The sequence below is a fragment of the Macrobrachium nipponense genome, chromosome 33 (assembly GCF_015104395.2).
Source record: "Macrobrachium nipponense isolate FS-2020 chromosome 33, ASM1510439v2, whole genome shotgun sequence".
Taxonomy (NCBI): Eukaryota; Metazoa; Arthropoda; class Malacostraca; order Decapoda; family Palaemonidae; genus Macrobrachium; species Macrobrachium nipponense.
In genome coordinates this window covers 18,909,798-18,936,835 of record NC_087219.1, presented here as the reverse complement: position 1 = coordinate 18,936,835, position 27,038 = coordinate 18,909,798, and the positions used below count along the sequence as shown (strand labels likewise).

Below are 27,038 nucleotides of genomic sequence, written 5' to 3'. Positions count from 1 at the left end.
TCCTGTCTATTTCAGTAGATTAGCTGTCTCTTACCCTCCGCCAAAGGTGCAATCAGCTAAGTATATCTGACAGGTAAGTTGAATGCATAAAAATGTTATTGTCATGATACAATAAAGTTTTATGCATACTTACCTGGCAGATATATACGGTGTATGGCCCACCCGACCTCCCCTCAGGAGACAGGTGGAAGAGAAAATCTGTCTTAGAAAACGGGAATGATTCCTATTCCCGCCACCAGCGGCGGGGCGGTAGATCACCTGACCTACCTGTAGAGTGTGCCGCGAAATTCGAATTTCTATCGGGGACGGAGTCTATAGCTAAGTATATATCTGCCAGGTAAGTATGCATAAAACTTTATTGTATCATGACAATAACATTTTTCTTCGTCAGATTCTTCACCTAATGTAAGGGGCTGGAGCTCTGATGAACTGTCACGCCCCTTAAAGAGGAGTTGGAAGGCTCCAACTTTGAATTCAAGCCCTGAGCTTTTCTCCGATGGATCTCCATGTGAAAGGAAGAAAAGAAAATTAGTTCCGAAACGTAAATCGGAGTCTCCTTCCTCTTCTAGACCTCCCTTACCTGAATCAGGAAAGGAGAAAGAGAATGCTGCGGCGAAGATTCTCCTAAATGTACAGGAGCAGCTTTCCGCTTTAGTAGGAGTTTTTACGAAGGAGACTCCCAGAAAAAAGGACTCTTTCCTTCCGATAAAGAAAACGAAGGGAAGGAAAGAAATAACGAAAGTTTCGGATTCTACTAGGATGAGAACGAAGAATGCGCCAGATGCGCTAGAAGCTCTTTACGATTCAGAAGCGCCAGCCTGGCGCAATGCGCTAGAAGCGCCATCCCGGCGCAATGCGCCAGAAGCGCCAGCCTGGCGCAAGGAGCCACGAGCGCCAACCTGGCGAAATGAGCCACAAGTGACATCTAAGAGACGGACTTCTTCCAAAAGACAATTAAGCCAGGAGGATTTGTCTAGCTTTCGGAAGGATAAACCTTTACCTGACAGGGAAACTAGGTGTCGCACGGGCGGCCGTAGCCCTTGTCAGGATATACGTAGGTGGTTCCGGCGAAAGCGATAGGAGAGAAAGGTGTCGCACAGGCGGCCGTCACTCTTGCCAGGAGAAGGATAAGGTCGTCCTGCAGGATCAACCTATCTCTCGTAGGGAAGCAAGTTATCGCACAGGCGGTCGTCGTTCTTGCGAGAGTGGGGCAGATACGGCAAGAGACCCGTCTCCTATGGAAAATAAGAAATCCTCTTCGGAAATGGAGTTGGATTTGGAAGAAGTTTCGGACTCTGAAGACCACTCGGCTCCAGGCTTGTCAGATTACAAGACACTGGCAGCCCTCTTACTTCAAGAGTTTGGGGACTCTTTAAGCCTGACTGCTCCTCCTTCTCCAAAGTCCTTATTTACAAGTACAGGCAGTCCCCGGGTTACGACGGGGGTTCCGTTCTTGAGACGCGTCGTAAGCCGAAAATCGTCGTAAGCCGGAACGACGCTTGGAAAATGTCTTAAACTAATAAAAAGTTATAAAAACCTTACTTGTAATCCTTTGGTTACACTACATGTCGTTTCCTGTAGTTTTATGTACAACCTGGAGTTATTTTCATAAAAGAATGCGGTTCTTGAAGTAAAAACTATTGTAACCTCTGGTGACACTACATTCTTGAAGTTTTTATGTACAACCTGGAGTGATTTTGCAAAATCTTGAGGGCTACAAGAACAGCTGATTACTATTTACGTATCATATAGACTAATTAAAGTAAATGTATCTTTAAATAGGCTTATATATTAGTATCAACAAAACATTTCCTGCCATGAGTCAGAGGCCGTTTAATGAAACTAACACTTCTCTGTCCTATCTGTTCAGAAAATAAACGTTACGTCAATCCCCGAGACCATTGTTGCCAAAGCGTCTCTCTCTCTCTCTCTTCTCTCTCTCTCTCTCTCTCTTCTCTCTCTCTCTCTGATCAAATTACATTGGAAAACTTGACATACGATTGCCCTAATATACGAATGTTTTGAGATATAACAGAAAATTTGCGAAAATACAAGCTTTGATATACAACGAAATATTTGAGATACGATTTTGCGATGAGTGTTAGTTGTATAGGCGACCGATAAATGGCGTTCAGTCTGTTTGTTTGTTGGTGCTGCATGTTAACACGTCGTTGTCCAGTTCGTTGTATTTGCGCCTATTTTTCGTGTTATTTTGTCTATTTTATTATTAACCATGGGTCTCAAAGCTAAAGAACAAAGCAGGTGATAAGAAAAAACCCAAGAAAATGATTTCGATGGAAGCAAAAACATGAAATTTAGCAAAGCATGAACGTCGGGTTCGTATCGTCGATTTGGCAAACGAGTATGGTCGAAATCCTTATACAGTATCCACGATCATCAAGCAGAAGGAAGCTATAAAAACCCCCGAGACCATTGTTGCCAAAGCCTCTCTCTCTCTCTCTCTCTCTCTCTCTCTCTCTCTCTCTCTCTCTCTCTCTCTGATCAAATTACGTACTGGATAATGTCTCTCTTTGGATACTTCGATTTTGCCAAATATTGAGGGCTACAAGAACAGTTGATTACTATTTACGTATCATATAGACTAATTAAAGTAAACGTATCTTTAAATAGGCTTATATTATTAGTATCAACAAAACATTTACTGGCATGAGTCAGGAGGCCGTTTAACGAAACGAACACTTCTCTGTCCTTAACTCGGAGCGTCGGAAGACGCCTCTCTCTCTCTCTCTCTCTCTCTCTCTCTCTCTCTCTCTCTCTCTCTCTCTCTCTCTCTCTCTCTCTCTCTCTCGATCAAATTACTGGATAATGTCTCTCTTTGGATACTTGGAATTTGCGTTGTAATCTAACCAGAAACTTCGTTTTGTTATTATTACTGGAAACAAGCAATGATTTTTTCATTATTTGCGCTTTTGGACTGTTATATGTAAACTAGTATGTATTCATTCGCTCGGAAACTAGTTCCGCATATGAGGCGTCACTAAAAAAACATAGAAAAATACAACATAAAAAGTGTCGAAAATCATCATAATCTCAAAAATTTTTGTTGTAATCTAACCAGAAACTTATTTTTATTAATATACTGTGCTAAACTATAAAGGATTTTATCATAGTATGCGTTTTTTAAAAGCGTCGTTAACTCGGAGCGTCGGAAGCGTCAGCGTCGTAACCTCGGAACAAGCGTCATAACCCAGGACGGATTTTTCCATTGAATATTTAAGAAAAAGCGTTGTAACCTCGGAACGTCGTAAGCCGGAACCGTCGTAACCCGGGGACCGCCTGTACTAAGGTCCCGAAGCAATCATCTTTCATTAAAATGAAGCCAACCATTTCCATGAATAAGGCTCTCCGATTCGTAGGAAATTGGTTTAAATCCAAGGAGAAGGCGGGGAAGACAGTCTTTGCCTGCCCTCCTTCCAGGCTATCAGGAAAGAAGGGAATTTGGTACGAGACTGGCGAATCACTGGGTCTAGCTCTCCCTACCACTGCCGAAGCAGATTTTTCGAACCTGGTGGATTCGTCAAGGAGACAAGCCTTGTCATCAGCAAAGATCACATGGGGGACTTCTGAGTTGGACCATCTCCTCAAGGGATTGTTTAAGGTCTTAGAAGTTTTTAACTTCTTAGACTGGTCCCTTGGGGTGTTGGCCAAAAAGACTCAAGAGAATGAATCTCTTAGTCCAGAGGTCCTCTATAGTGTACTGTCCTGCATGGACAAAGTGGTTCAAGATGGATCAGGAGAGGTGGCCTCGCTGTTTGGAACTGGAATTCTGAAGAAGAGAGTCTTATTTAGCTCCTTTCTGACGAAAGCAGTTACTCCCATTCAGAGGTCATCTCTTCTTTATGCTTCTCTGTCCGATCAATTGTTTCCTGAACAACTAGTAAGGAACATTTCTCATTCTTTGACAGAAAAGGCCACACAAGATCTCTTGGCCCAATCTGCAAAGAAATCAAGAACTTCGGTGCCTGATAAGAGAGAGAATCGTACTCCTCAACAGCCCTTTCGAGGGAGCTCCTCGACCAGACCCTCCTTTAAGAAGAGAGGAGTACAGAAGAGAGGTAGGTCTTCATCAGACCATATCAAGAAAGCAAAATGAGACACCAGTCCTTCAAGTACCGGTTAGGAGCCAGACTTCGGAAATTTTCCGAAGAATGGACTCGGAGACAGGAAGAAAGATGGTCCCTTTCAGTGGTAACAAAGGGATATATGATCCCCTTTCGAGACAGGCCTCCCTTGACAACGAACCTGAGGGAACTGTCAGCCCAATACAGGGACCCTGCCAAAAAAGAAGCATTATTGCAACTGGTAGAACAGAGGTTGCAAAAGGAGGCCATCGAAGTGGTTCAGGATCCGCATTCCCGAGGATTCTACAACCGTCTTTTTCTGGTTCCAAAATCCTCGGGAGGGTGGAGACCGGTCCTCGATGTGAGCGCATTGAACCGATTTGTAGAGAACACAAAGTTCTCTATGGAAACATCAAAATCGGTTCTTGCGGCTCTTCGTCCAGGAGATTGGATGGTCTCCTTAGATCTACAAGATGCTTACTTTCATGTCCCCCTGCATCCATCATCGAAGAAATATCTCCGGTTCATGATGCAGGGAAAAGTATTCCAATTCAGAGCCCTATGCTTCGGCCTGTCTACGGCCCCTCAGGTGTTCACGAAGCTAATGATGAACGTTGCGAGATGGCTACATCTAGAAGGAATAAATATATCCCTTTATCTGGACGATTGGCTAATAAGAGCAAAATCGGAACGTCAGTGCTTGAAGGACTTGGAGAAGACTTTGAATTTGACAAAATCTCTGGGACTACTCGTGAACTTCGAGAAATCACAATTGATCCCCAGACAGAACATAGTCTATCTGGGGATACAAATGGATTCTCGGGGTTTTCGGGCGTTTCCATCTCAAGAGAGAATTGCTCGAGGCTTAGAAAAGATCTCGAACTTCTTAGGGAAAGAACGGACCTCGGCGAGGGAATGGCTCAGTCTGCTGGGCACCCTTTCCTCGTTAGAGCAGTTCATTTCCCTAGGGAGATTAAATCTCAGACCTCTGCAATTTTATCTCAAACAAATGTATGGAGTCAAAAGACAGGAGAACTTGTTCAGACGTTTTTCCCATTCAACAGGGGAGAAAATCCGACCTGAAGTGGTGGTTAACCCCATTAGCAAAGAACGAAGGGGTGTCCCTCTTGATTCGGAACCCTCACCAAGTGTTGTTTTCCGATGCCTCGGAAACAGGTTGGGGAGCAACACTGGGTCCAAAGGAAGTGTCAGGTACCTGGACCAAACAACAGACTACTCTGCACATCAATGCAAAGGAACTCCTGGCTATTCATCTAGCCCTGGAATACTTCGAAGCGGAAGTCAGAGGAGTGGTAGTTCAAGTCAATTCCAACAATACCACAGCTCTGGCTTACATCCGGAATCAAGGGGGCACTCACTCTTTCTCATGAACGAAATAGCGAGAGATCTATTAACTTGGACAGAGGAACGGGGCATTATTCTGCGGACAAGGTTTGTTCAAGGAGTAAAAAACCTAAGGGCAGACAGGTTGAGCAGAGAGAACCAGGTACTCCCGACAGAGTGGATGCTCCACTCAGAAGTCTGCAGACAAATATGGTCCCTCTGGGGAAGACCCCAGATCGACCTGTTTGCCACGTTCCTCTCCAGGAAGATAGACAAGTTCTGCTCGCTAGAAGAAGATCCCAGAGCCACGGCGATCGATGCTTTCCTCATGGATTGGTCAGGCATAGACGCCTACGCCTTTCCCCCATTCAAATTGCTGGGGAAGTACTAAGAAAATTTGTGGCATCAGAGGGAACGAAACTAACTCTGATTGCTCCCTTTTGGCCTTCCCGAATCTGGTTCACAGAGGTACTGGAATGGACGGTGGACTTCCCCAGATCTCTACCAAACAGGACAGATCTGCTCAGACAACCCCACTTCGAGAGGTTCCACAAAAACATCCAAAGTCTCTCCCTGACTGCCTTTCGACTATCGAAAGACTGGTCAGAGCGAGAGGCTTTTCAAAGAAAGTGGCAACTGCAATTGCTAGAGCCCGCAGAGCCTTACCTCACCTTGCCGTCGGGTTACAATCGAAGTGGGAGTTGTTTTTCCGTAGATGGTTGTAGGTCGCAAGAAGCTGTCCTCTTCCAATACCTCTGTAATCGAAATCGCGGATTTTATCTCTTCTTAAGAGACAAGAATCCAAATTGGCCGTATCCACTATCAAGGGATATAGGAGCATGCTCTCAGCTGTTTTTAGAAACAGAGGGCTGAATCTTGAGAATAATAAGGATCTTCATGATCTCATCAGGTCTTTCGAGACTACGAAATTGAGATCGTCTATTCCCCCGAGTTGGAACCTGGACGTAGTCCTAAAATTCTTGATTTCATACAATCAACTTACCTGTCAGATATATACATAGCTAAGACTCCGTCGTCCCCGACAGAAATTCAAATTTCGCGCCACTCGATACAGGAGGTGTCAGGTGATCTACCGGGGCCTGCCCTGCGGGCGGCAGGACTAGGAACCATCCCCGTTTTCTATCATATTTTCTCTGTCGCCGGTGGTATCAACATTGTTGCTATTACCTCCTGACTTAGATTCTTATTTCATCCTTTGATCATCGTTTCTCGGCTTTTTGGTGACGTATCTGGATCGTGTTTTTGGCATTCGCTACTGTGGACTGTTTTTGGAATTGCTTTTTGGATTTTTCTCAGTATGTCTGATTCGAGTGTGAGAATGTGTGTGAATGTAGGCTGCAGGGTGAGGATACCGAAAGCTTCGGTTGATCCTCACACTGTATGCCGTAAAATGTAGGGGGTTTCAGTGTTCTGCTAATAATACTTGTAATGAATGCGAGGGATTAAATGCAGAAGAGTGGAAGACTTTAACTTCTTATTTGAAGAAGTTAGAGAGGGATAGGGTTAGACGTCTGAAAGGTTTGTGAGTTCAAGGCCTATTGAGCCTTTTACTGATAATTCTAATCCTACTGATTTAGATTCTCCCTATGTTTCTCATTCACAAAGTGTACTTTCGGAATCGGCCTCGGAAATCGCCGATCTGAAAGCTACGATTCGAGACATGAAGTCCAAAATGGCGGACTTACAAGGTAAGGCTAGTGAAAGTGAGCATTACAGTGAAGTGAGTTACAGTGAAGGAGTTCTCCCAGTGTTGTGGAGGGGGCGTTTGATCGTCCCTGCGACGCTCCCAGGAGATAGAGCTCTTCCAAGCTCCCATGCCCAGAGGAGAAGGAAAGTCGAAAGCCATTAAGGAGGTCGTGGGGAATCCCCAACGGTCAGACGTCCCTTCCAGCTAGCTCTGTTTCGTGGCAGGCTGCTCAAGGGCGCTCTAGAAAAAGCGTCCTTCGTGAGTGTTTCTCATCCTCTCCCTCTCCCTCACCTAAACGAGGGTGGAAGGAGTCGAATTTATCGAGACCTCTGAAGCGTCATATGAAAGAACCCGAAATTGATTCGAGCCAGAGCGTTTCTCAGATGACGCTCCCTCTTCTATTAAGAAGGCGAAGGTGGCGTCAGCGTCACCCGACGAGTACGCAGAAGTACCCTTTCCCATTCTCCCCACGAGTGATGACGAAAGGCGTCATGCAGTTGACGTGGGAGAAGCTTCAAGGAGAATTATTATGGCAGTTCAAGAGCAACTGACCTCTCTAGTGGGAGTTTTAGCTCCTCGTAGGAAGGACGTTTCGCTTCCAATCAAGAAGTCTCGTCCTCTCTCCCCTGCTAAGCGAGAAGCGTCATGCAGACGTGAAGCTTCTAAACATATTACAGAAGCTTCGGGTTCGAGAGCGAGATCGGTTGCTTACGAAAGTTACGTTTAACGCCAGAGAGACGTGAGACGTCTTTATTTTAGACATGAACGCGTTCTTTGAAAAGCTGTTTGGTAGACGTGAGAAGCTCCAAACCAATATTTTGGCCAGCCAAGTAAAGGCTAGTTAGGACGCCTTTTTAGAGAGCGGGAGCGTCTTACCAGGCGCGTAGGCGTCATTTTTTTTCCCCCCGGGGACGTCAGCAGCCAAACGTAAAGCGGGAGGCGTCAGCCAGGCCACGGACGCTTTGGCGGACGAGAAGCGGTCATCCAAGCGGGGAAAGCCGTATTCTATTTAGCGAGAGAAGCCTGAGTCCTTTGTTGGGCGCCTTCCAAGGCTATTAAAGCGGGGAAGAGGAAAGAACTATCATTCCCTTTGCCACCCCTCTCCCTAGTTAGGAGTTTGTCCTACTCCAGAGGAGGAGGAAACGTACCAGAAAGGGGAGCGGAGAGCTCCATTAGATCGAGTTGGAAGGAAAACTCGGATGAAGAATAATTCAAAAGGAAGAGAAGGCTTCGTCGAACTAGAAAGTTTTGACTGCCTTGCTTCTAGAGGAGGGTATGGAGACGAAGTTGACTCCTGGCCGCTCCCTTCCTTCCGCCGCGCTCCTGTTTTCGAGTGCTAAGGACGAAGAACGATCTTAGTCTTTTCTCAAAATGAAAGCCCCACCATTTCAATGTGAGGAAGAGGGCTCTTAACCAATCCTTAGAACTCGTTGGGGATGAAGTCGAAGAAACGGACTTAGTAAGAAACGGGTCTTATGCCATGCCTCCAGCAGAGGACTAGCTGGTGGTAAAAGAGGCATTTTGGTATCAGACGGGAGAGGAATAATGGGTGAATTGCTCCTCCCCGTCTACGTACAGAAGCAGGACTTTTGCTACCTTAGTTGACGCTTCACGTCGCATAAGGTCTCAATCTCGGCACGGATTACGTGGGGCATTTCTGAAACTGGACCATCTCCTCAAAGGGGACTCTTTCATGTATTGGAAGTTTTCAACTTCTTAGATTGGTCCCTTGGGGTGATGTCCAAGAAAGCCCTATGATTCGGAAGGAAATCGAACCGGAATACAAGCCCTTTTGTGCATATTGACTTGACTAGACCAAAGCGGTACAAAGGATGGCTATTTGAAAAATCTCCATCTTTGTTTGGAGCAAGGTCTTTGCTAAAAGAAGAGGACGGATATATGGTGCCTTTTTTTTTTAAAAAAAAAAAAAAAAAAACCCCTTTTTAACCAATGGCAGTCTTCCCACACGCCAGAGGGCAGCGCGATCTGTATTCGCCTTTGTCTGAATCTTTTGTTCCCTTCTCCAGTTGGTTGGGGAAGGACCTAATTGCTCATTCATTGACTGGAGAAGGCGACTCAGGATCCTTCTGCACGCAGAAGTCCAGCACCAAGGAGAAGAAGCCTGCTTCTACATAGGACAAAACGAAAGGGAACCGATTGGTACATCGGTCCAGCCCTTTCGGGAGGTCGGGTCCGACCTCCAGACCTCCCGCAAGAAGGAAGGATCCGGAGGAAAGAAGAGAGGTTAGGTCTGCCTTTCGTCCCTGTTTAAAAAGGGGGAAAATTGAAGCTTCTTCTCCTCCAAGCCAACCCAGTAGGTGCCAGGCTATGGGATTGTGGAGGCCTGGACAAACTTATAAACCGCCGGACGCTCAGCGTTTGGCTTTAATAAGGAAGGGAATACATATCCCTTTCGTCTGAACACTTCCTCCCCTAACGGTACAAGTAACCAAAGGGTAACTAACAGCCACCAGTACAAGGAATCCTGTGCTGAGGGGATTACTCTATTCGATCGATGGTGGAAACAAAACTGTGGGATCAAAGAGAGCGATAGGAAACGCAGTAACTAGATTCAAAAACTCCCCGGGGTTTTACAATCGCTCCTTTTTTCTGGTTGCGAAAGCCTCGGGAGGTTGGAGACCAAGTTACTGGTACGTCAGCTATCTGAACAAAAAATTTGTTCGCGGAAGGAGAAGTTCTACCATGGAGACTTCTGCCTTTCAGTTCCTGGCGTCTTTACGACAAGGAGATTGGCAATGGTTGTCTCTCAGATCTCCAAGGGACGCCTACTTTCACGAGTCCCGGATCCAACCTTCATCGAAAGAACGTTACCTCCGTTTCATGACCTGGGGGGAAGGATCTTTTCAGTTCAGAGCCTTGGTGTTTCGGCCTGTCCACAGCTCCTCAGGTCTTCAACAAAGCCTGATGAACGAATGGGGCGGCGAGGTTTCTTCACCTCAAAGGAGTAAATATCTCTCTGTATCTGGACGACTGGCTCATCAGGGCCAGATCAGAGAGGACCAGTGCGTTGGGGACACTGAAGTTAACTTTAGATCTGATCAAAAAGCGTTGGGATTGCTGCGTGAAACCTCGAGGAAGGCGCAGCTGACAACCCCAGGACAGGACTTTAGTCTATCTGGGGATTCGGCATGGATTCACGGGGTTTTCGAGCATTTTCCTTCGCAAGGAGAGAATCGCAAAAGGGTTCTTTGTGGATTAGGTATCTATCTTCTTAAGGAACAACAAATACGTCGGTGGGGAATGGAATTGGAGGCCTTCTAGGGACCCTTTCCTCGCTCGACAAACAGTTTCTTCCCACTAGGAAGACTTCATTTACCGTCCCTCCGCTTTCAATTCTTCCTCAAGAAACGTCTTTGGAGTTGGAAAACTGGACAACTTTACGGACGTCTTTTCCCATTCCAGTGGATGATAAGATCGCACCTGGAAATGGTGGTTGCACCCCCTCTGGAGAGAACGAAAGGTGGATCTCTCTAAGGACCCAACAAGAAACCCGAGCCTAGTGTTGTTACTCCGACGCGTCGGATTTTTTTTTTTCTTTTTTCTTCAAAGGGTTGGGAGGAGCAACATTAGGCTCGAAGGAGGTGTCAGGCACCTGGGGAACCAGCCACAGGTGACATGGCCAACATAAACTGCAAAGAGGCTCTTCGCCGGGCAATCTGGCTTTGAAAGAGTCTAGAACCTCCTGGTGTTCGAACAAAAGTAGTGCAAAGTAAACGTGGACAACAACCAACCGCACTTGCCTAACATTCGAAAACAGGGTTGGACGGGAACTCAACTCCCGTTGTCTTCCTTTACGAACTGACGAGAGACCTTTTGCCTTTTGCTTTGGACGTCTCACAGGAACAAATCTACCCATTTCGACAAGCGGTTCGTGCAGGGAGTAAGTAAAGGGGAATGTGGGATGGGCGGACAGACTCAGCAGGAGGAACCAGGTCCTTCCCATTAACAGAGTGGACCCTACACGAGGAAGTGTTGTTCAAGATCTATGGGTATATGTGGGGGACACCTCAATGTGGGAATCTCTTCGCCACATTCATTTCCCAAAAGGACTTGGCAGTCTTTTGATCGGTCGCGGAAGGAAAATCCAAGAGCTCTTTATGGTAGACGCCCTTTCCTGACTAGATCGGGTTCTCGAGTAGAACGTATATGCTTTTACCTCCATCAAAATCCTGGGATTAGTAATTGAAAAAAGTTTGTGGCGGTTTTCCAAAAGAAAGGAGGACGCAGGATGACATTGATAGCCCCCTTTTGGGCCGGACCCAAGAATATGGTTCACGGATGGTGGTAGAGTGGGATCGTTAGAACTTTCCAACAGATCCCTACCAAGAAGGACGGATCTTCTCAGACAAACCACAACTTCAAGAAAGGTGGTACCATCAAAACCGCCCAGCCTATCGCTCTGACTCGCCTTTCGACTATCGAAAGACCGCGTTCAGAGCGAGGAGGGGTTTTCTCGCGACAAGTGGCGAAGCGCGATCGCGAGAGCACGCAGAAACCTCCACTACGAAAGATAATTCAATCGAAAGTAAGGGGAGGTTTTAGCAAGGTGGTGATAGATATAAGAAGTTAGTTCCTTCCTCCCCACTACCTCTATAACGGAAAATTGCCTGATTTCCTTTATTCCTGAGAGAGCAATATCATCTAGCTGTATCCACCAATAAAGGGAAAGGGAACAGAAGTATGCTCTCGGGCTTCTTTCAGGAATAGGAAAGGGATTAGGATCTGGCAGATAATAAAGATCTCCACGATCTCATAAGGTCATTTGAGACTTCAAAGTCGAAGGAAAACCGGTCCCTGCCGCAACTGGAAAACCTAGAAGCGGGTCATCAAGTTTCTTTCATTCTGAAAGATTCGCCCCCCCCCCCCCCTAACCTTCCTCATCTAGGCTTCGTTTCGAGGACACTCACCAGAAAATGCCTATTACCTATTATCTTTAGCTACAGCAAAGAGAGTTAGTGAATTACACGCTCCTGCAAGATAAAGTAGCGGTTTCAAGGGAGACTCGGCTATTTGATCGTTTAAGACACTGTTTCTTTTTTAGCTAAGAATGAGAATCACCCTCAAATCCCTGGCCTAAGTCATTTGAAAGTCAAAAGGCATTATAGAGTATAGTAGGAACGAGAAGCAGAAAGAGCTCTATGCCCTGTAAGAGCGCTAAAGTTTTACAGTCAGAGAAAAGCATCAAGATGGGAGGCTCTAGACAAGGTTCTTTGGTTTGGGCGCAGGTAAAAGGACCCCACAAGACTGATGTCCAAGAATGCTTCTGGCCATTCTGTTGTGAGGAACGGTCATTACAGTACGCGCATGACATGGAACTGTTGGACGAACAGTTCACGAACTGTTGATGAGTTAAAGCTCATGAAGTGAGAGCAAAGTTAGAGACGTTCTCCATCTCGTTCATAAGAACTATCGTGCTTAAAAACAAAAAATCATAGATACGGACATTTTGGAGATACAAAACTCAGTATTGCAATCTCCATTACTTGAATGAACGTTCGTGTGTGACATATGAGAAGTGTTTTTCTTTTTCTAGGTCCCTTTCGTAGTCGGCGGAAAATTCCGAATTCGATCTTTCGGGGTACTGGGAGCGGACACCAATCCTTAAAAGTATAACTACTTTTCTTCTTTTTTCGGATATGGTTTCTGGAAGTCTCTTTCGAACAAAAATGGAGGACTTGGTTTAGACACGGGCGGCCGTTCATGTTGTTCAGTAAGAGAATCTTGTCATAGTATACAATTTAGATGAGTATTAATTTTTTTTTTAGAAATAAAATTTGTTATGGTGTGAGTAGTGGTTTTGGAGTTACGGTTGGTTGTGACGAGTTCGGGGATAACTCGGAACAATCCTTAGTTCTAACATATGGTTAGGATCAGGTGGTCGGGATTGGTTGTGTGCTCCTTCATAAGGTGTATTGTCATATAAGTGGATCAGCACCCATTGACAAAGTCCTTTCAGGCTCTGCCAAGTAAGCGGGATAAGACCCCATCGGCAGACCCACAAGAACTCTTGGCCATAGATCATATATCTCGCTAAAGTTTCTTGAGGTGATGCAGACTACTGGGCAAACACCACGAAGTCTACACCTATCAGGTAGGAACCAAGGTTTTATTTATACCTACAACATATGTTGTTTACCTGTCTATTCCATATAGTAGCTGTCTCTTACCCTCCACCGAAGGGTGCCAATCAGCTATGTATATATCTGACAGGTAAGTTGATTGTATGAAAATGATATGTTATGATACAATAAAGTTCATACATACTTACCTGGCAGATATATACAATAAAGGCCCACCCAGCCTCCCGCAGGAGGACAGGTGGAAGAGAGAAAATATGATAGAAAACGGGATGGTTCCTAGTCCTGCCGCCCAGGGCAGGCGGTAGATCACCTGACCTACCTGTAGCGAGTGGCGCGAAATTTGAATTTCTGTCAGGACGACGGAGTCTTAGCTATGTATATATCTGCCAGGTAAGTATGTATGAAACTTTATTGTAACATAACAATATCATTTTCGGACAGGTTCGAACCTCTAGATAAAATCTCATTCAGAGATCTTACTAGCAAATGCATATTCCTGTTGGCTCTCGCAACTGCTAAGAGGATCAGTGGAATTGCATGCTTTGGACTCTCGGGTCGGGTTTAAAAAAGACTCGGCTGTTATTTCTTTCCAGGATCTTTTTCCTAGCAAAGAATGAAAACCCTTCTAAACCTTGGCCTAGAAGTTTTGAAGTCAAGGGACTCTCTTCTCTATGGTAGGTAGAGAGTTGGATCGGTCCCTTTGCCCAGTCAGGACCTTAAAATTCTATTTAAAAAAGAAAACACAGCTTCAGGATGTTGACAAAGTCTTTGGTGTTCGGTAAGAAACCCCAAAGACCTATGTCAAAGAACGCACTGGCGTTCTTGTCAGAAATGTATTAACGAAGCTCACAGGAATTGCCAAGAGAACTCTTAAAGCTGCTGAGAGTAAAAGCTCACGAAGTCCGGGCTGTAGCAACTTCCCTTTCTTTTACGAAGAATATGTCCATGAGAAACATTTTTTGTTTAGCAAGTAACTTGGAGGTTTGGAGGTGCAATTCAGTATTTGCATCCCACTATTTAAAGGATGTTAGAGTAACATTCGATAAATGTTTTTCTCTTGGACCTTATGTATCAGCGGATACTATGCTGGGAAATGGAGCAGACGCTGCTCCTTAATTTTGTTTTTATATTTTTAATAATTACTTTTAATATTGTTGTTGAGTTGTGGGTTGCTTGAAAGGATGTTCGGGAATGACTCCTTTCAATCTTAGTACTAACCCCAATTAGGATCAGGTGATCGGGATTAGTGTCGTGCTCTATGATCATGCCAATAGGCAAGGTGTTTTGTCATGTAAGTGGATAGGACCCCATTGACAAAGATCCTAAGGTTCTGAAGCATAAGTGGGTAAGACCCCTGTAACAGACCATCAAGAACTCTTAGCATGAGGTCACTTACCTCGCTGAGGCTCTTGAAGCGATACGGGCTCCTAGGCAGTAGCCATGAAGTCTTTCGCTAACACAGGTAGGAATCAAGGTTTTTAATTTTATTACCTACAACATATGTTGTTTCCTGTCTATTTCAGTAAATTAGCTGTCTCTTACCCTCCGCCAAAGTTGCCAATCAGCTAAGTATATATCTGACAGGTAAGTTGAATGCATAAAAATGTTATTGTCATGATACAATAAAGTTTTATGCAAACTTACCTGGCAGATATATACGGTGTATGGCCCACCCGACCTCCCCTCAGGAGACAGGTGGAAGAGAAAATCTGTCTTAGAAAACGGGAATGATCCCTATTCCCGCCACCAGCGGCGGGGCGGTAGATCACCTGACCTACCTGTAGAGTGTGCCGCGAAATTCGAATTTCTATCGGGGACGACGGAGTCTATAGCTAAGTACGTATATATCTGCCAGGTAAGTATGCATAAAACTTTATTGTATCATGACAATAACATATTACAAAGGAAACTTGGTTTTGCAAATAACATATGAGAAACAGGGTTATTATATGTGGTAATTTTATTTCGTGCAGAGGTCGTTACTTTTGAGGCAGGTGTTCAGATCAGGAGCAACTGTCTAGGATTGTCTCGGGTAACTGGATAAACCAAGGAAAGCCAGAGTTCATTAACAGTGATTTCTTATTTTCAAGTTTCTTTTATAAAGTTTTCCTTAAATTTTCTTGTGCAAATTGGAGTCAAGAGTCTAAGACCTGGGCTCAATGTTATTCTCTTATGTTAGCTTTGTTGATGCAGACTGTTTGAGAGTTTTGTTAACAAAACTACTATTGGATCAATTAATTCTTAAGTATACAAAAAGAGCATTATTCATTTGATTAGTTCTAACAATATCTGTGTTGATTTATGCTGATGCTTAATACGTGACTTGTTTTTCCCAGTTAAATAAATCACAGTCTATATGTGAGATTTTTGTAAACAATGTTGTTCCTCTGGTGTGGACAAGAATGTTTTTCATAGTTAATATATGAAAATATTAAATTTACATTTAATATTTTAAATAATGATTTGGTGGAATCAAAGCTGATAAAGCATGTTAAACATAGGGTGTTCTTAGGTAATTTTGGCTCCCTGTTACTTTTATTATAAAATCTTACAGCTTGCTTGTAGCAATTACTGTTTACAAAACATGAACTTGATAACACAAGTTCCTACCTAATTTTCTAATGATCTGTAGTGCCTATTAAAAGATTTATTGATGTGATGTCTGCAAAAATAATTGTTGCAAGTCTAATAGTACTAAGATGCAAAAAATATTAATGAAGCCACTCACAGGAGGTGTAAGGCAATATTTTCTACTACCTGTAAAATGAGTCTCTATGAAATTGGTAGTTAAATGATGGAGCACTGTCAAATAAATCTAGCAATCTGTGAATTAATTGTCTCTGATAAATATAATTTAGAATATTTTGTTTTAGTATTTAAGCAATCTGTGAATTAACTGTCTCTGATAAATATAATTTAGAAATTTTTTTTAGTATTTAAGGAACCCTTACTTTTATATAGATTAAGCAACTTAAATTACTGTTTTCTTTCTTCAAATAGAACTCGCATTCATTTGCAAGATGGGGCGAATTTTCTTGGAACACATTGGAGGGACAAGGCTATTTTCATGTGCCACTTGTTACACAATTTTGACAAATCGCACAGAACTGATCTCAACCCGATTTACTGGTGCCACAGGCAGAGCATTCTTGTTTAAGAGAGTAGTCAATCTTACATACAGGTAAGAATTCTTTTTTTTTTTTCTGGGTATTTTGGATCTTGTGTTTGATGCATGACTATTAAACATACTTTATTGTTCAGTATTATTTTTCATTGCAGTATGCTCTGATTGGTTTAGTTTTGTATGATACTCTCCTGTGAAAAGATCCCCTTTGTACTTATTCCTTCTTAGTTTCTTTGTATTTGATGATCAGTATAAAACAAAGAACTTATTCTTTCTCTCCAGTGAAGTACAAGACCGTGTTATGTTGACTGGAAGACACATGGTGCGGGATGTATCTTGTAAAAACTGCAATGCAAAATTGGGGTGGATATATGAATTTGCCACAGAGGAAAATCAAAGGTAAATATTTAGCTGTAAGACTATATTATTATTAACAATTATTTTTATTCCTATCCAACTACAACAAGCATTCTTTTAAAGGCACTATTTTCTAGCTAATGTTATTTATCATATTTTGTCCAAAGGCCAATGGATCATTATTCTTACCATTTTTATGTTAACATTTCTTGATAAGGAGTTAGACATCAAAGGATTCCTCTCTGCTCCAAGTTCCTTTCTGGACTGCCCCCCTCCCTCCTACATTTCTCATTTGCCCAACCCCATCATACTCATTGTCATGAACCTAATTTTTTAGGTGCTGTCTACATCTTCCCAATACTCAGCCATAAATCATGTCATTTTGTAGTTTCAATTTAAAATCTCCATTTTCTTGTAATCAACTAGCCCTTGAACGCTGAGCCGGTATTTCCAAAAGTGTCTCCCGTATGCTGGCGGCATTCGCGAGTGAGCGCCGAAGCGGCAAAAAATTTTTTTTCAAAAAATCACAGCACGCTTAATTTTCAAGATTAAGAGTTCATTTATGGCTCCTTTTTTTGTCATTGCCTGAAGTTTAGTAAGCAACCATCAGAAATTGAAAAAAAATATCATTATCATATATAAATATTGGAATATATGACAGCGCAAAAAAAATTTCATATATAATTGTATACAATTCGTGCTATGAGCAAAACAGTTGATGCTAATGAGTTAATTATTTTTATGTTGTATTGTACACTAAATTGCGATGATTTTGGTATATAACAAATTGTAAAACAATCAAAGCAACACAGAGAAAATATTATCACAATATGATGCATGAATTTGTAACGTGTGGACGTAAAAAAAGCTGTTTTCAAAAATTCACCATAAATTGAAATATTGTACTTAAAGACTTCCTGTTCCTTGCAAAATTGAGGTAATTAATTGAATATTACTAGACTGTAAGTGTTGTAGCTTACAATTGCAGTTTTCGACCATTTCAGTCGAGTTAAAGTTGACCGAAGGTAGAATTTTTTCTATTTATTGTTATTTATATGAAAATATTTCAAAACTGATAGAAGCTACAACTATGGGTTGTTTGTTGTTGTATTCTACATGAAATTGTGCACATTTTCCCATATAAAACTTTATGTAACAGCTAATTTAAAATGGTGCAAACATTACTATAATCGGACTAAAAAAATTTATGATTTTTTCGGAAGTTACCGCGCGGACATGAGGAAAATGTTTTTTTCATAAATCACCATAAATGGAAATATTGTGCTAGAGACTTCCAATTTGCTGCAAAATAAAGGTAAATGATTGAATATTACTAGAATGTAATAGTTTTAGCTTACAATTGTGTTTTTTTACCATTTAGGTCGAGTCAAAGTTGACCAAAGGTTGAAATTTTGGCACTATCGTTATTTATATGAAAATATTTCAAAACTGATAAAAGCTATAACCATGGGTTGTTTTTGTTGTATTCTACATGAAATTGCACACATTTTCATATATAAAACTTTATGTAACGGCTAATATAAAATGGTGCAAACATTACGTCAATTGGATGAAAAAATTTCTGATTTTTTTTCAGAAGAGTTACCTCGCGGACGTAAGGAAAATATTTTTTCATACAATCAACTTACCTGTCAGATATATACATAGCTAAGACTCCGTCGTCCCCGACAGAAAATTCAAATTTCGCGCCACTCGTCTACAGGTAGGTCAGGTGATCTACCGGCCTGCCCTGGGTGGCAGGACTAGGAACCATCCCCGTTTTCTATCATATTTTCTCTGTCGCCGGTGGTATCAACATTGTTGTTATTACCTCCTGACCTTAGATTCATTTTTCATCCTTTGATCATCGTTTTTTCGGCTTTTTGGTGACGTATTTGGATCGTGTTTTTGCATTCGCTACAGTGGACTGTTTTTGGAATAACTCTTTTGGATTTTTCTCAGTATGTCTGATTCTAATGTGAGTGTGAGAATGTGTGTGAATGTAGGCTGCAGGGTGAGGATACCGAAAGCTTCGGTGGATCCTCAACACTGTATGCCGTAAATGTAGGGGGTTTTCAGTGTTCTGCTATAATACTTGTAAGGAATGCGAGGGATTGAATTGCAGAGAGTGGAAGACTTTGACTTCTTATTTGAAGAAGTTAGAGAGGGATAGAATTAGACGATTGAAAGGCGTGAGTTCAAGGCCTATTGAGCCTTTCACTGATAATTCTAATCCTACTGATGTAGATTCTCCCTATGTATCTCATTCTCAGAGTGCTTTTTCGGATTCGGCATCGGAAATCGCCAATCTGAAAGCTACAATTAGAGACATGAAGTCCAAGATGGCTGACTTCAAAGGTAAGGCTTAGTGAAAGTGAGCATTACCTGAAGTGAGTTCTCAGTGTTGTGGAGGGGGCGTTTGATTGTCCCTGCGACGCTCCCAGGCCTAGACCTCTTCCAAGCTCACAAGCCCGAGGAGAAGGAAAAAAGTCGAAAGCCTTAAGGAGGTTGTGGGGAATCCCCAACGGTCAGACGTCCCTTCAGCTAGCTCTGCTTCGTGGCAGGCGGCTCAAGGGCGCTATAGAAAAAAGCGTCCTTCGCGAGTGTTTCTCGTCTCCCTCTCCCTCACCTAAACGAGGGTGGAAGGAATCGAACTTGTCGAGGACCGCTGAAGCGTCATATGAAGCCTGACATAGATTCTAGTCCAGAGCGTTTTCTCAGATGACGCTCCGTCTTCTAGTAAGAAAGCGAAGGGGGCGTCAGCGCACCTGAAGTGTACGCGGAAGTACCCTTTCCTTTCCTTCTCCCCAAGTGATGACGAAAGACGTCATGCACTGGACGTGAGAGAAACGTCAAGAAAGATCATTATGGCAGTTCAAGAGCAACTGTCATCTCTAGTTGGGAGTTTAGCGCCACGTCGGAAGGACGTGACGCTTCCAATTAAGAAGTCTCGTCCTCTCTCACCTGTTCAACGAGAAGCGTCATACAGATGGGAAACGGCTAAACGTCTTACAGAAGCGTCTAGTTCGAGAGCGAGAACAGGTGCTTACGAGAGTTTCGTAACGCCAGAGAGACGTAAGACGTCTTTTAGACGCGAAGCGTCATTGGAAGCGGAGCATAGACATGACGCTCCGTCCAATATTATGACGCCAAGTAGGACGCCTTTGGAGAGCGGAGCGTCTTCCAAGCGCGGAAGCGTCATCGAGACGTCAGCAAAAGACGTCATCCATGACGCTTGGCGAACGGGAAGCGTCATGTAAGCGTGAGGCGTCTTCTAAAATTCTAGAGAAGCCGAAGCTTATGACGCCTTCCAAGACTATTAGAGCGGGAAAGAGGAAGGATTATCATTCCCTTAGCCCCTCTCCTATTAGGAGTTTGTCTCCTCAAGAAGAAGAACGTTCGGAAAGGAGAGCGGAAACGCATGTAGATCCCGAGTTAGAGGAAAACTCGGATGACGAATATAGTGGAAGAGAAGGTCTGTCTAACTATAAGGTGTTGATACCCTACTTCTTGAGGAGTACGGGAGACGAGTTGACGCCTGCCGCTCCTCCTTCTCCGCGCTCGCTCTTTTCCAGTGCTAAGACGAAGAAGCCTTCGTCTTTTCTCAAAATGAAACCCACCATATCGATGAAGAGAGCATTACATTCCTTAGAACTCATGGATGAAGTCTAAGAAAGACTTAGTGAAGACAGTCTTCTGCATGCCTCCAGCAAGATTAGCTGGGAAAAGAGGCATTTGTATCAGACGGGAGAGAATAAATGGGTATTGCTCTCCCTTCTACAACCAGAAAACAGATTTTTTGCGACTTTGGTTGACGCTTCACGGCGTCAAAGTCTCAATTCTGCACGGATTACGTGGGGAATTTCGGAACTGGATCATCTCCTCAAGGGACTCTTTCGTGTATTGGAAGTTTTTAACTTCTTAGATTGGTCCCCATTGGGGTGATGTCCAAGAAAGCCCATGATTCGGAAGGAATCGAACCTGAAGCCCTGTTATGCATATTGTCTTGTATTGACAAGGCGGTACAGGATGGATCTTTTGAAATCTCCTCTTTGTTTGGGGCAGGTCTTTTAAAGAAAAGGACTGTATATTGGCGCCTTCTTAACAAAGGCAGCTCACATGCTCAGAGAGCAGCACTTCTATATGCGCCTCTATCTGACTTTTTGTTTCCCTTCTCAGTTAGTAAAGGACATTGCGCATTCTTTAACTAAGAAGGCAACTCAGGATCTGCTGACGCAGTCAGCAAGAAAGAAGAAACCTGTTGCTGCATCGGACAAGAAAGGACCCAGTACAACGGTGCAGCCCTTTCGAGGTGGTCCGACCTCCAGACCTTCCACAAGGAGGAAGGCTCCAGAGAAGAGAGGTAGATCTGCTTTTCGTCCCTTTAAGAAGGGAAAATGAAGATTCTCTCCTCCAAGCACCAGTAGGTGCCAGGCTCCTGGGATTTGTGGAAGCCTGGACACTGATAAATGCAGACGCGTCATCTTTGGCGATCTTAAGGAGGGGATATCGTATCCCTTTCCTGAACACTCCTCCCCTAACGTCAATACCAAGGGAACTATCAGCCAAATACAAGGATCCTGTGCTGAGGGATACTCTTCGATCGATGGTGGAACAAATGTGGGACAAGAGAGCGATAGAATTGGTACGGGATCAACACTCCCCGGGGTTTTTACAATCGCCTTTTTCTGGTGGCGAAAGCCTCGGGAGGCTGGAGGAGACCAGTACTGGACGTCAGCTCTCTGAACAAATTTGTTCAGAAGGAGAAGTTCTCCATGGAGACTTCTGCTTCAGTCATGGCGTCATTACGACAGGGAGATTGGATGGTGTCTTTAGATCTCCAGGACGCCTACTTTCACGTCCCCGATCCACCCTTCATCGGAAGAAGTACCTCCGTTTCATGACGGGGGGAAGGATCTTTCAGTTCAGAGCCTTGTGTTTCGGCCTGTCCACAGCTCTCAGGTCTTCACAAGCCTGATGAAGAATGTGGCGAGGTTTCTTCACCTCAAAGGAGTGAATGTCTCTATGTATCTGGACGACTCCCCCCGGCTTCATCAGGGCCAGATCGGAGAGACAGTGCTTGGAGGACCTAAAGTTAACTCTGGATTTAATCAAAGCGTTGGGATTGCTTGTGAACCTCGAGAAGTCTCAGATGACCCCCAGACAAGACCTAGTCTATCTGGGGATTCGGATGGATTCTCGGGGTTTCGAGTTTTTCCTTCGCAAGAGAGAATCGCAAAAGGTTTGCGGATAGTCTCTCTCTTCTTAGAGAAGCAACAAACGTCGGCGAGGGAATGGTTGAGCCTTCTGGGACGCTTTCCTCGCTAGAACAATTCTTCCCTCTAGAAGACTTCATATACGTCCGCTTCAATTCTTCCTCAAGAGGTCTTGGAGCTGGAAAAAACCGGACAACTGTCGGACGTTTTTCCCATTCCAGTGGAGATAAAGTCACACCTACAGTGGTGGTTGCTCCCTCTGGAAGAGAACAAAGGGATCTCTCTAAGAACACAGAACCCAGACCTAGTGTTGTTCTCCGACGCGTCGAGAGAGGTTGGGGAGCGACATTAGGCTCAGAGGAAGTGTCAGGCACCTGGGAACCAGCACAGGTGTCTTGGCACATAAACTGCAAAGAGCTCTTCGCCGTACATCTGGCCTTGAAGAGCCTAGAACCTCTGGTGTCAAACAAGGTAGTGCAAGTAAACGTGGACAACACCACAGCACTTGCCTACATTCGGAAACAGGGAGGGACGCACTCCTCGTTCCTTTACGAGCTCACGAGAGACCTATTACTTTGGACGTCTCACAGAAACATCTCCCTGCTGACAAGGTTCGTACGGGGAGTAAGGAATGTGAGGGCGGACAGGCTCAGCAGGAGGAACCAGGTCCTTCATACAGAATGGACACTACACGAGGAAGTGTGTCTCGATCTCTGGTCTCTGTGGGGAACTCCTCATGTGGATCTCTCGCAACATTCATTTCAAAAAGGCTCCCAGTTTTTTGCTCGGTCGTGGAAGATCCAAGAGCTCTTATGGTAGACGCCTTCCTGCTTAAATTGGTCTCGAGTAGACGTATATGCTTTTCCCCCATTCAAAATCCTGGGGTTAGTAATGAGAAAGTTTGTGGCGTCAAAAGAGACGAGGATGACGTTAATAGCCCCCTTTGGCCGGCCAGGAATGGTTCACGGAGGTGGTAGAGTGGATCGTAGATTTCCAAGATCCCTACCAAGAAGGATGGATCTTCTCAGACAACACACTTCAAGAGGTACCACCAAAACCTCCCCGCTCTCGCTCTGACTGCCTTTCGACTATCAAAAGACTTGTCAGAGCGAGAGGCTTTTCTCGCGAAGTGGCAAGCGCGATCGCGAGAGCACGCAGAACCTCCACTACGAAAGTATACCAATCAAAGTGGGAGGTATTTAGAAGGTGGTGTAGATCCAAGAAGTTGTCCTCCTCCACTACCTCTATAGCGGAAATTGCTGATTTCCTGCTATTCCTGAGAGAAAAATCTCATCTAGCCGTATCCACAATAAAGGGATACAGAAGTATGCTCTCGGCTGTATTCAGGAACAGAGGTTTAGATCTGGCAGATAATAAAGATCTCCACGATCTCATAAGGTCTTTTGAGACTTCAAAGTCTAAGGAACCAGTACCTCCGAACTGGAACCTAGACGTAGTCCTAAAGTATCTGTCATCGGAAAGATTCGAACCTCCTCATCGGGCATCGTTTAGAGACATTACCCGAAAATGCTTATTCCTTTTATCTTTAGCTACGGCAAAGAGAATTAGTGAATTGCATGCTCTGCAGGATAAAGTAGGATTCAAGGGAGACTCAGCGATTTGCTCGTTTAAGACCCTGTTTTTAGCGAAAAACGAGAATCCTACGAATCCCTGGCCTAAGTCATTCGAAGTCAAAGGCATGTCGAGTCTCGTAGGCAGAGAAGCAGAGAGGTCTCTATGCCCTGTTAGAGCTCTGAAGTTCTACCTTCAGAGAAAACATCAAATGGGAGGCTCTAGACAAGGTCCTTTGGTGCGCGGTAAAAGACCCCACAAGACGTTGATGTTCCAAGAAATGCGCTGGCATTCTTTGTAAGAAACGTCATTACAGACGCTCATAAGGCCTGTCCTGACGAACAGTTACAACTGTTGAGGGTAAAAGCTCATGAAGTGAGAGCTATAGCGACGTCTCTCTCGTTTCATAAGAATATGTCGCTTAAAAACATCATAGATACGACATTTTGGAGATGCAACTCAGTATTTGCATCTCATTACTTGAAAGACGTGCGTGTGACATATGAGAAATGTTTTTCTCTAGGTCCTTTCGTATCGGCGGATACGATTCTGGGTACGGGAGCCGACACCAATCCTTAAATGTATATACTTTTCTTCTTTTTGGATATGGTCAGGAGTCTCTTCGAACAATGGAGGACTTAGGCTAGCACGGGCGGCCGTCCATGTTGTTCAGTAAGAGAATTCTTGTCATATCCAATTAGTTGAGTATAATTTTTTTTGAAAATTATGTATGTGTGCGTAGTGGTTTTGAGTTACGGTTGTGGTGACGAGTTCGGGGATAACTCGGAACAATCCTTAGTTCTAACAGATGGTTAGGATCAGGTGGTCGGGATTGGTTGTGTGCTCCTTCATAAGGTGTATTGTCATATAAGTGGATCAGCACCCATTGACAAAGTCCTTTCAGGCTCTGCCGAGTAAGTGGATAAGACCCCATCGGCAGACCCACAAGAACTCTTGGCCATAGATCATATATCTCGCTAAAGTTTCTTGAGGTGATGCAGACTACTGGGCAAACACCCACGAAGTCTCTACCACCTATCAGGTAGGAACCAAGGTATTTATACCTACAACATATGTTGTTTACCTGTCTATTCCATATAGAAGCTGTCTCTTACCCTCCACCGAAGGGTGCCAATCAGCTATGTATATATCTGACAGGTAAGTTGATTGTATGAAAATGATATTGTTATGTTACAATAAAGTTTCATACATACTTACCTGGCAGATATATACAATTAAAGGCCCACCCAGCCTCCCCGCAGGAGACAGGTGGAAGAGAGAAAATATGATAGAAAACGGGGATGGTTCCTAGTCCTGCCACCCAGGGCAGGCCGGTAGATCACCTGACCTACCTGTAGCGAGTGGCGCGAAATTTGAATTTCTGTCGGGGACGACGGAGTCTTAGCTATGTATATATCTGCCAGGTAAGTATGTATGAAACTTTATTGTAACATAACAATATCATTTTTTTCATAAATTCACCATAAATCAAAATATTGTGCTAGAGACTTCCAATTTGTTGCAAAATAAAGGTAAATGATTGAATATTACTAGAATGTAAGAGTTTTAGCTTACAATTGCGTTTTTCGACCATTTCGGTCGAGTCAAATTTGACCGAAGGTTGATATTTTGGATACTTATTGTTATTTATATGAAAATAATTCAAAACTGAGAAAAGCTACAACCATGGGCTGTTTTTTGTTGTATTCTACAAGAAATTGCGCACATTTTCATATATAAAACTTTATGTAACGGCTAATATAAAACTGCGCAAACATTACGACAATCAGACGAAAAAATTTATGATTTTTTTGGCAGTTACCACGCGGACGTAGCAAAAAGTTTTTTTTCTAAAATTTACCATAAATCAAAATATTGTGCTAGAGACTTCCAATTTGTTGCAAAATGAAGATAAATGATTGAGTATTACTAGAATGTAAGAGTTTTAGCTTACAATTGCGTTTTTCGACCATTTCGGTTGAGTCAAAGTTGACCGAAGGTTGAAATTTTGGCACCTATCGTTATTTATATGAAAATAATTCAAAACTGAGAAAAGCTACAACCATGGGTTGTTTTTTGTTGTATTCTACAGGAAATTGCACACATTTACATATATATAACTTTATGTAAAGGTTAATATAAAACTCTGCAAACATTACGACGATCGGACAAAAAAATTTCGGATTTTTTTGGAAGTTACCGCGCGGACGTATGGAAAAAGTTTTTTTCATAAATTCACCATAAATCGAAATATTGTGCTACAGACTTCCAATTTGTTGTAAAGTGAAGGGAAATGATTGAATATTACTAGAATATAAGAGTTTTAGCTTACAATTGCGTTTTTCTACCATTTCGGTCGAGTCAAATGGACCGAAGGTTGAAATTTTGGTACTTATCGTTATTTATGTGAAAATATTTCTAAACTGATGAAAGCTACAACCATGGGTTGTTTATTGTTGTGTTCTACATGAAATTGCACACATTTTCACATATAAAACTCTTATGTAATGGCTAATATAAAATGGTGCAAAAATTATGTCAGTGACAAAATAATTTCTGAGATGTGTCGCTGATGCTTTTTAGTGCGAGAAGAAAGAAATTCGCGCTTGCGCGCCTGGGTAACGATTGTAAACAAAACAGCTTGATCCGTGAACTCCAGCATCCCTCAAGGTGCGTGATTCGAAAGTTTTTGCCAAGTAGGCCTATAACTATTTTTCCGCGAATTTTATAAAAATTATTTGGCTTTGACGCTTCGTACGTCAATTCGGCACCCAACAGAAAATTTTCGTCGACGTTTAATACATCCAATTGGCGTTTAAGGGCTAGTATATCACACGCACTGAGCAGTAATGTTCATAAGAGCTATATTAGTAGTACAGTACATAATGCCTGTTTACCAGTAGTCCAGCACTGTCTGTTTTGACATGTTATACAAACCATCGGTCCTTTACATAAGGAATTACTTTCAGCACCAGCTAGACTGATCGTAAGATTTAATGACAAGGTAGTTCGATAACTGCTTGTCTGATGGTCGGGAGTCCTGTCCGACTGGATGTAAACATTCCACTTTGCTTTCGACCGCCGTCGGGTACAGACGTGTGTTGACCTCTCTGCCCGCCTCTGTCGTGAGATTGTAAATGTGCTTTTTGGCTTTCAGCCTGAATCCTAGTGTGTTTGAGTGTGCTTCTGTAAGTATTTCTTTTGTTTTTTGTGGTATTGCATCACAATCATCATGCAATCCCACGATTCGGATAAGCCTTCGCACCCCCCATCCAAGCGGAGAGTGTGCCCTGGAGTGGGAGGCCAGAAGTGTGGGGCTTTCTGTTCTAGTGAAAGTGCGGATCCTCATGCCCTTTGCACAAGGTGCCGAGGGCGTGACTGCTCTCGTATATTAACTTCTGATTGTTGTGTCTCTTGGTCGCAGGAGCAGTGGGAGCGGTAGAGAAGAGGAAGAAGCCGCATAAAGCTGTCAAGGTGTTGTCAGAAGCTCTCCCCCGACACCTCTGGCGACATACACGTCGTCGTCTTTTCTCT

At 43.5% G+C, this 27,038-nt stretch overlaps 1 protein-coding gene across 1 annotated transcript in view; it reads left to right on the top strand.

Moving 5' to 3' along the window:
- LOC135202995 (protein yippee-like 5) overlaps nucleotides 1–27,038 on the top strand; it is a 74,149-nt gene that overhangs the window by 29,437 nt on the left and 17,674 nt on the right. Inside the window, exons 2-3 of the mRNA XM_064232540.1 lie at nucleotides 16,236–16,416; nucleotides 16,642–16,758. Coding sequence (XP_064088610.1) covers nucleotides 16,256–16,416; nucleotides 16,642–16,758 — 278 coding nt within the window. The 5' untranslated portion in view covers nucleotides 16,236–16,255. The remainder of the gene's footprint in view (nucleotides 1–16,235; nucleotides 16,417–16,641; nucleotides 16,759–27,038) is intronic.